This window comes from Gekko japonicus, unplaced genomic scaffold, assembly GCF_001447785.1.
Source record: "Gekko japonicus isolate JY-2015 unplaced genomic scaffold, Gekko_japonicus_V1.1 scaffold1358, whole genome shotgun sequence".
In the NCBI taxonomy this organism is placed as follows: domain Eukaryota; kingdom Metazoa; phylum Chordata; class Lepidosauria; order Squamata; family Gekkonidae; genus Gekko; species Gekko japonicus.
The window spans coordinates 96,406-106,845 of record NW_015160880.1 but is presented as its reverse complement, the minus strand read 5'-3'; the positions used below and the strand labels follow the sequence as shown (position 1 = coordinate 106,845).

Here is a 10,440-nt window from a genome sequence, read left to right as displayed (position 1 = left end):
TTCAGTTTTGTGATTCTTGAATTCTGCCACTGGCATTGCAGTTAAGAGCTGCAGAGATTCCCAGGCATCCAGATTATGTGTCGTGTTGAAAGAGAATCTGCTGGGAAAAGACAGTATGAAGAGGAACCCAAATTGCTGGGACTTTCTGGGAGGGGGATTCCAGGAAACTGGATTCTCAGATTCTCTGGAAATGGCTTCCTATTTAGTAGGATCAAGGAAGGGGAGCTGGGTCCTTCAGGATCCAAGATGCACTTCAGGCAAAAGTGGCTACTATTTGGCACTGGGGCCTATTCATCACATCACAGAATGTGGAGCCATTAAGCTATTTGGTCTTTAACAGCACTGCTATATCCTAATGCAGTTGCTTATTCTGGGGTTTTGCTCAGAGATTCACAGATGGAATTTCTGGTATCTAAGTGACTGCCGCCACCACCACAAGAGAAAACACCACTGGTAATTGCACAACTGCGCATGCTGAGTACCCTCTTCCTAAATTTCGTAGCCAGAGAGCAAACAACACAACTGTTGAATACTGCTAAGAAAACAGGGGGAAATCGCCCAAGGTTTCCCAGCAAGCTTCATGGCTGAGTAAACCTTGGTCTCTTTGCTCTTAGTCCAATGCTACTCTGCTTCGGTTGGCCTTCCAGGGCAACTGGTTGGCCACTGTGTGAAACAGGATGCTGATCTGATCCAGCAGCCTATACTCGTGTTCTTAGACACACCAGGCTGGCTCTCTGACCCTGCCTGAATCTTGTCTTGGATTTAACCATAAGTGCAGGGTAAATCGTACTGGGGTTGAAGAGGGGCAGCTTTTGCTACTTCTAATAACAAATAATAATAATGGACAATAAATACAGGGACTTGTTCATATTTATATCTTTTGGTTCGCCAGCTGTAAGACTCCTATCACACGGTCTCAGCCTAATGGCTGAGCCAGTCTGGTGTAGTGGTTAAGTGCTTGGACTCTAACCTGGGAGAACCGGGTTTGATTCCCCACTCCTCCACTTGCACCTGGCTGGATGACCTTGGGCAAGCCATAACTCTGGCACAGCTGTTCTTGAAAAAGAGCAGTTTCTGTCAGAGTTCTCTCAGCCCCACCTACCTCACAGGGTGTCTGTTGTGGGGAGGGGGAAGGGAAAGGAGTTTGTAAGCCGCTCTGAGACAACTTTGGGTAGTGAAGGGCGGGGTATAAATCCAATCTCTTCTTCTTCTTCTTCTTCTTCTTCTAATCTACCTCACAAAGTTGTTCTGAGAACCACCGCTATGAGCTCCTCAGGAGGAAGGGAGGGACAAAAATGTATTTGACAGTAGAAGATTATTACGACAGCCTCGTGTCGGCAGTGCTCCGCAGCCAACAACTAAATCCAGGAAGGTGGGGCGGGAGTTCTGTGAAGAAAAGGAACTGGGATAAGCAACTTCCGGAATTCACAGTGCCACCAACAGTGCTGGCACTAGGGAACGGCAGGAATCACTGAGAGGAAAAGGGAGACCACCGCTGAGATCAGAGGTCCTGGGAATCAGACTGTTGAGCCTCCTGCCCAGGGAGCCACAAACACAGCCCAGCTGTTCAACATTTCAACCCTGAAAGCGGGTCATCCCTCATCTGCTGCCTGCGGACAACACCTCATGGCAGAGCATGGCTAACAGGAAGGCAGACAAGACGAGGAGGAGAGTGGAACCGGCTTAGGTGGCGACTGCTGATAAGCATGGGTGGTGATGGGGGGGGAGAACGGGTGTGAGTAAGACCAGATGACTAAGGGAGCTGTTGAAGCAAAACAGCCAACAGATCCTGCAGGTGGTAAGAACGGGGAGGGAGCCGCCAGTGTTTGTTGTGGGCAAGCCAAAGGCATAAATCAAATCCGGAAAGGACAAGAGGTTACAGACGGAACGGTTACAGACGGAACGTACTCACCTTTGAATTTGGAGCGGATGTTGGCCAGTTCTTTGTTAATGCGCTTGATTTCAGCCTCTTTGCTCTTACCTGCAATCAAAGACAAAGGGGTTCAAAACAATGGCAATGCCAGTCCCTCCTACCGGCTTGCCCACCCAACACACCTGGGTCTGTTAATGAACGCCTACCTATCGTGAACAGAGCCAGGTGGGGGGGGAGGGCCAGCAGAACCAGGATAAACATGACACAGGAGATGTAAAAAGGAGTCCTGTGGCATTTTAAACAACAGTGGATTGCAGCATAAGCTTTAGTGGGAGAGAGAACCCACTCCCTCAGACACATAAACCCAATCCTTAGTCAGCAGATGTAGACAGGCGGGCACCCATTTACTTCACTTATACCCTGCCTTTCCCTCCGATGGGAACCCAAAGCAGAGGGTCTTACAACATTTTCCTCTCCTCCATTTTATCCTCACAACGTCCCTGTGCAGGAGGGGGGGCTGAGAGGTTGTGACTGGCCCAAGGTCAGCCAGCCAGCTTCCATGCCAGAGTGCGGATCTGAACCTGGGTCCCACAGATCCTGGTCAGACATTCTAACCACTACAGGGTGCAAGTGAATATAAAGGGGGGGGGTTATGGATGGGGGTTAAAAGGCCGTAAAACGCAGAGCTGAAACACAAGTGCCCCCCTTCATACATGCGATGGCCGCAAAAATGAAGTACCACGCCAAGAGCAAAGGGCCACATGAATACATGAAGCTGCCTTACACTGAACCAAGGATCGATTAAGGTCAGTGTTGTGTTCCCGGACTGGCAAGGAGCCCTCCAGGGTCTCAGGCAGAGGTCTTCCGCATCACCTACTATCTGATCCCTTTTAACTGGAGATGCCGGGAATGGAACCCGGGCCTTTCTGCGCGCCAAGCAGATGGTGTGTCGCTGAGCCACAATCCCACTCCTGAACTAATTACTCAAGATGGTACCTCCTGCAGGATAGGAACACCTCCCCCAAATCTTATTTCCATTGCATTCCGGTTAAGTGACCCTCTCCGCCTTATTTTCACTACATTCCAGGTAAGTGACCCGCCCATCTTATTTTCACCGCATTCCCGTTTAAGTGACCCCTCCTCCCCCATCTTATTTTTACTCCATTCCTATTAAGTGACAAGATTTGGGGCTGGAGAATCTGTTTCTCATCGAGAGCTGATGGTAGGGATTGGCATGGCAGGCATAAAGAAATTCTGAAAGGACACGTTCTCCAGTTTCCTTCTCCCGCCCACAAGTCGTGCTGGGGCACAGCTACATCAAAAGGAAAACCTCGGGACAATCGCAGGGAGATCCAGCGTGGTGTAGTGGTTGGACGCTGGGCTAGGAGCCAGGAAATTTGAGTTCACTCTGCTCACTAGGTGACCTGGGGCTAGACATTCCCTCTCTCGACTTAAGGCTGTATGCTGCTGTCCAAGCTCCTCGGGAGAACAACGGAAAAACGTATCCTACATATCCTGTTGGACAAGGATCCGGGAGAGCCAGCTTCGAATCCCCACTCTGCTATGGAAGCTTGCATACTCCCAGCGTAACACACCCCACAGGGTTGTTGTGAGAATAACAGAGAGGACTGGAGAAAAATGAAAACATGCTGGGTCCCCACTGGGGAGAGAGGGAGAGTATAAATGAAGTACATGAATAATAAATAGACAGCCAAATGAAACGTCAGCCCCTCCATCAGCTTTGAAATCCTGTGACAGGAGGCGGGAGAGCCCACAGGGAAAGACCCTGCGGAGATCCATGTAACATTAGAGGAAAAGCTGCATCTCATGTACACCAAAGAGCTGCCCCAGCAGACAGAAGGTCCACAAATAAATCAGCTTTAAGGCTGGAGCAAAAAACAAACCCACAGGGATCCCTTGCAGATGCATCTGCTTTGGGTACACAGCTTCAATTGCTGTGTAGCGTATGGCAAGGAGGGAACCCTGTTCATACGGAGACAGCTCGGAGACAGCTCGCTCGGGGTTGACAGTGCAAGGAGCCCAAAGACCACAGGAGCCATTCACAGAGGAGTCACACAGCTTTTTATACACAGGTCCCTGCCCCAAACACAACAATCAGGCATCTGTGGGAGAGGGACAATTATTTACACAGCAGGGGTTAGCGCAACGTGAAAGGTGCTCCTTCTAAAGGAAGGATGTGCTAATCCCTGACCTCCCCCCCCCCCCAGCCATATGTTTTGACTCAAGGGGGATACAATATCACGATACCCTGTTCACCTTTTCCCTTTGCCCACATTGGATGTAAGAAAAGCCCTGCTGGATCAGACCAGTGGTCCATCTAGTCCAGCATCCTGCTTCACACAGCAGCCAACCAGTTGCCCTTCCCCTGACATTACCTCCTAAAACTAGTATTCAGAGGTTTACTGCATCTGGATGTGGAGGTTTCCCTCGATCGCCATGGCTAGTAGCAATTGATGGATCCATCCTCCATTACTCAGTCTAATCCCCTATTATAGCCATCTGTGCTCGTGGCCCATCGCTCCATTCTCTGGCACTGAATTCCACAACTGAGTTACTCATTGAGTGAAGAATTACTTCCTGGTATAAAATAGGAAAAGGCCATACACGTACATTTTTCTTGTATTCATTGCGCTTAAAGTAGCGAAACCGCCCACTTCTTGTATTCATTGCACTTAAAGCAGCGAAACCTGCTTCATGCGGAAAATTTTTTTGCTTCCTCAAGGCTCATTGCTGGAGCCTTTAAAAAGAACCTAGTTGCAGAATTATATAGCCTGAACTGCTCTCCATTTCTGCCCTGGCAGCATCCTGCCAAGTGCATGTGAACACTGAGAAACAAATGGCCGAATTTCACTACGATGTGGTACTGCAAGCAATTCTTTGGGAACCCAAGAACCACAAGCTGGGCTTTCATCCGTCCACTGCTCGGGAGAGAAATATTTTACAGGAGGATCTGTCATCTAAACCAAACGGCTGGTTTAGATGTTAATATCTGCCTGTCCGCGTGGACAAGGATGCTGGCAAAACATTGGGCTGAATGGGTGACAGGCCTGTGAAATCTGTGCATTCATTCCATCCTGAGCATAAGATTTAGAGTAGCTTACATGGGCAGGGTTGCCAACCTCCAGGTGGTGGCTGGCAATCCCCCGTTATTTCGACTGCTCTACAGACAACAGAGATCAGTTCCCCTGGAGAAAATGGCCACTGTGGACGGTGAACTCTTATGGCATTATATCCCATTGGAGTCCCTTGCCTCCCCAAACCCCATCCTCCTCAGGCTCCACCCCCTCAAATTTCCAGGCATTTCCCAACCTGGAACAGGCAACCGCATCCATGGGGCTCCCAGAGTACACCGCTGCTATTAGATTCAATGTTCCCAGGTCACAATCCAAGCCTAGCGAAGAATTTCAGATTTCCTCCACATCCCAAGGCAGTAAACCTCTGAATATCAGAGGCAACATTAGGGGTAGTGGGCCTCGGCCTCTTATGTCCTGTTGGGTGGTCTTCCAGGTCACTTAGGTGGTCCCTGTGTGAAACAGGATGCTGGCCTACATGGACCATTGGCCTGCTCAGGCAGGGCCCCTCTTCTGTTCTTAGCTCACAGGTCTGGAGTCAACAGTCCCCGCACATTAATGTTTCAGCCATGACACTGACCCACAGATGCGGCTTACTCCTGTATCTGCAAAATAGAACATGCACGCCAGAACTGAGAGACAGCCTCTTCTCTGGCTTTTCCGGCTCAAAGGCAGCACTTCCCACACATTCCCCAGTGCTTCCTGGACTGCCTGTTTCTTCAATGCTGGTGCCGGAGGCAGCCAAGGGCAGCCTGATCAGATAGATCCTGTGCATCTTTCCTGCAACCCTCCCCACCCCGACAACTGCCAAGGCACACTTTAGTCTTTTCAACAGACCCAACACCAATGACTCATGCACCTTGTACACAATACCCCATCTCAAATTAGGAGGCCTAAGGCCTTGGGAAACACATCTGTCCTTCCAACAGATCCGCTTTGAACTAACTGCACTTTTACAAGGCAAAATATTTGGCTTTGCTTGCTTGTTCCTCTTGCAGTTCACCCTCCCCCCGCATCTTTTGTCCATTTTGCAGACGGAATTGGAGGCTGAGAGGCCACTTCTAACAGACGGAGGTCCAGGATCATCGGGAACTAAAAGGCTTTATGTGCCTGCCGCTTGTGCTCAAGAGGAAATTGTGACAGCTGCAGCGTTTCTCCTCCCTCTCTGTTTCATGATCCCTGCCAAATTTCCTCTTGAATATGGTCCTTTAAGGACCCCTGCCCTCCTACACCGGACAAAATTAATTTCAACCAGGAACTTTCTTTCCATCACTGTGGTTTTGAAGTTTGGTTTTCTCCAGAGAAAACGGACAACACACTGGCACCTTTCAGACATCGAGAGTGACCTGCACACTCTGTACACAGCAAGGTCAGAAGCAGACGCAAGTGCAGAACTGACTTACATTCGAATCCTGATCTTGCAAGTCAAGAGTCAGACCCAGCACGTTCTCTGCCGGTCTTGTTCTGCTTCCCATGGTCAAGCCACACTAAACTCATTGTCAGATGGCTCTCCTCGGAAATTCCAACACAATGAAGATGTCTTAGGAATGCCTGAGTGCATTACATAGCCGCAGTTTGCTACGGCCTGGTCAAACTCTTGTTTTAGAACGTTCTCCAGGACTTAGGCAGATCATGAGAGGGAGGGCAGGAAGTGTTGTGTCAGTGCTTAGTTCTCGTAGCCCTTTCTTACACGCCCAGGGAAATGCTAATCACCACTTTGGGGTCAGGAAGCCATTTTTCTCCAGGCCAGTTTGGCTGGAGATCCTGGAGGGTTTTTTGTCATCTTCTGGGCGTGGAACAGCAGTCACTAGGGGTCTGGAGGGGGAGGTATTTGTGAATTTCCTGCACTGTGCAAGGTGTTGGACTAGATGATCTGGCCTGGAGATACCTTCTAACTCTATAATTCTATGATTCTATAATGGTGGGCACCAATTTTTGTATTCAGATCCTTCTATGGATTCCTCAAGGAGCTTCTCAGCCGGGGGGCAGCAGGAGGAAGGGACAACTCAGGCAAGTTCATGGCATAAGAATGGTGATGTGAAATAAGCCCTGCCTGCTGTCATCTAAAAAATACTTAGCAGGCATGAATTATTCTTGCAAAACTGACATGTTGCACAACACTTTTTTTTCTGCCAATAAGAGGGGGAGGGGGTGACTAGCAGCACAATCCTAAACAGAGTTACACCATTCTGAAGCCATTGATTTCAGTGGGCTCAGAAACAAGTCTGCTAAGGATTGCCCTGCATGATTTGTAGGAAGGGACTGCAGCAAGAGCACTTGAACAGATCAGCTGCAATCTCCAAGCACAAGCAACACTGCCACACAGACCCCACTCAGAGAGGAGAGGAACTCAGATCTCCCAGGTTTCAAATAAAACTCTTGTTTCCTAGAATTTGCTCCAAGATACTGCTTTGAAAATTGTTTTCAAGTTGATTGCTGTGAAATCTGGACTGCTTCTGCAAATCCATAAAACACCTTTTTTGCGCCACACTGACTGCTAAGAACATAAGAAAAGCCATGTTGGATCAGGCCAGTGGCCCATCTAGTCCAACACTTTGTGTCACACGTTGGCCAAAACCCAGGTGCCATCAGGAGGCCCACCAGCGGGGCCAGAACTCCAGAAGCCCTCCTGCTGTTGCCCTCCCGAGCACCAAGAATACAGAGCATCACTGCCTCAGATATAGTTTTCCATCTACACATTGTGGTGAATAGCTCCATATGTTTCTCCAGCCCCCTCTTGAAGCTGTCTATGCTGGTAGCCACCACCACTTCCTGCAGCAGTGAATCCCACACGTTAATTACTCTTTGGTCTGAAGACGGCTGAGGCCCTCCTTCCCAGTTTTCTTCTCACAACACCACAGAGCTTCAAATATATACTCTCAAATCCTGCAGTATAAGGACCACCCTTTGGATACCAGTGTCAGCTACCCTTCTCTCCAGATGCCAGGCAACATCCATGGGTCACAAATCCTCGGGGAAAAATGGAGCCACCTCCCAGCAAACAGAAACTCCTCCATAATTTCTTCAGAGCATGTAACTTGTCTTCTCAATGCAGAATCCAGATCCCTCCCCCCTCCCCTTTTGCTTTTTGCACACAGGTTGTGCATCGCTGTTCCTTATTTTGCTGGAGACAGCATCTTACAGGCCTTCGCACCAGCTTCTACAGATTCATCTAAGCCTCCCACAGTGCAAAGCCAAGTCAAACATCACAGTTAAACAATGATTCCCCAGGAAAGAGAAAGATGATTCACATACAGCATCTGCAATGTCCAGCCCTGAATTCGGACACTGGCTCATCTGCATCCCTTCAGATGCTGCTGTCTTAAAGCAGTCTGGTGAGGCCCTGACCTGGATAGCCCAGGCTAGACCGATCTTGTCAGAACTCGAAAGCTAAGCAGGATCGGACCTGGCTAATATTTAGAAGGGCGACCTCCAAGGAATACCAGGGGCATGATGCAAAGGCAGGCAATGGCAAACCACCTCTGAAACATCTCTTGCCTTAAAAACAAATCTAGCTCACCACCTAGTGGTGCATAACGCTAAAAGAGCTAGATCTTAAGGCTGCCAGACAATCTTATGATCTCCTGGCTATACTACACACACACTGCCATATGACAATTATTAATTATTATTAGTTTGGCGAGATCTTGCACCTGAGCAAGACTTGGACCCCTCGGCTGTCTTTTCTACACACACCTCCTTCTGCTATTCCTCCAAGCTGGCATGCATGGTGTAGTGGTTGGAGTGTGAGACCAGAATCTGGGAAACACAAGTTCGAATCCTCACTGTGCCATTCACTGAGCAAACTTGGGTTGAGCTACTGACTCTCTCTCTGCCTAAACTACCCCACAGGACTGTTGTCATGAGGATGAAACGAAGGCAAGGAGAGCACTGTTGTAAGCCCCTCTGTGTTCCCTTTAGGGAGAAAACTGAAGTGTAAAATAAAACAAACAAGCCAGCCTTCTCTCCGCTACTATCCCTTCAATCCCTCCTCTTCCTGATCACCCCAAGATAGACACCTCTTCTTCCAGGCCCTTTTCACAGCTTTCTGACAGCTGCCCCTTCTGTCTCCCTAAACGATTTAAAAGTCCCAGGACGGAACAAAACCTGGACACTTAATCTCCACACTCCCAAAACCTGGACACTTAATCTCCACACTGCCCAAACCCTTCCAGAAGGGTCTCCAAACTGTTTTGGGGAGTCTCTAACCAGCATAGCCTTCCCTCGCTCTGCAGTTTGCAGAGATCCCTCTTTTCTCGCAGGCCGCCCAAGAGGGACAGCACCCACACACATGCGGCCCGCTTTCCTCGCCAGGCACGCCAGGATTCCCAGGCAGGGAGCTGGCTAGTGTCCATTCAGCGGCCGGTCCGCTATCAGGCCGCCTCCTTGCCTCCTCCACATTCCCGCCCGACCCTTTGCTGCTGCTGCTGCTGCTACGACGGCTGCCTCAAGCCAGGCTTAGCCCGGCTGACCCCTGGCGCGCCGGAAGAGCCCCTCCCCACGGCTCAAGCCCTTTGCCCTCAGCCAGCCGCCCTCCCGCCGGCCAGCCCTGACCGCAGGGCCTCGCCCTCCACCCTCGGCCACCTTCCCCCAGTCCTCCCCAGGGTCCGGCCGTTGCCCCGGCACACCTACGCCCGCTTTGCCCCCACAGTCCCCCAGCCCCTCCCCTCCCAGTCACCCCTCTGGTCCGCTCACAGTTTCGGATGTCGGAGATGAAGACGGCCAGGCCCCGCATCCCGTCTCCCTTGGAAACGGCCGGCATGGTGGCGGTAGCGGATCGGGACCTGGCGATGCTCCGTTCCGCTCCGCGCCCGAACCTAGTCCAGCAGCACCGAACCGACCCGGAGCGATTCAATTGGCCGGGTGCTCCGTCCGTCACCTGCCCCTCTCACGTCGTATTGAGTAGCTGCACCGCCTCTCAACACCAGCTAGATTTCTATTGGCGAAAGTCAAACCAGCCTCCTATAGGATTGGACGATGCGTCCGCATCCCGCCTGCACCCCGCCCCATAAGATCCGGTGGGCCCGTATGTCAAATAAGTCCCCCAGCCGCTCTGCATTTGCCATTGGGCGAAGGGCACGCTAAAACCCCGCCTGTGCCATCATCCCTCCCGCCTCCGTGGACAGTGCCTCTTTCTTAATGGTCGCCAGGAAATGTCTTTCAAGCCCCGCCTCGCCCTTTCCCCCGCCTTTCGTGGCGCTTCTTGTGAAATCACCGAGCTATTTTTTTAAAACCTCCGCCCCATTAACTGCTAGTCAATACTTTTTCTAGTCTTTTATTGGATGAAGCAGCCGTTGTCTGTCAAACCAAATTTCTGGTTCCATTGGCTGAATGAGCTATCACTGGAATGGCGGCTAAAGGAACGCAAAAGGGAGATGACCAGAGAGGCATTTCCGAAGAGGCGGAGCAAGTGTCATCATCGAACTTGGATGGATAAACGCTGGGATGCGGGGGCGGTGTCAGTCTTGGGTTCTA

The 10,440-nt window shown here is 50.5% G+C and overlaps 1 protein-coding gene across 1 annotated transcript in view; it reads right to left on the bottom strand.

Moving 5' to 3' along the window:
• The window catches only part of AP2A1 (adaptor related protein complex 2 alpha 1 subunit), a 38,762-nt gene extending 28,932 nt beyond the window's left edge, over positions 1–9,830 (bottom strand). Inside the window, exons 1-2 of the mRNA XM_015422998.1 lie at positions 9,661–9,830; positions 1,913–1,981 (exon numbers count right to left, since the gene is read on the bottom strand). Coding sequence (XP_015278484.1) covers positions 1,913–1,981; positions 9,661–9,727 — 136 coding nt within the window. The 5' untranslated portion in view covers positions 9,728–9,830. The remainder of the gene's footprint in view (positions 1–1,912; positions 1,982–9,660) is intronic.
• Positions 9,831–10,440: the final 610 nt, after the last annotated feature.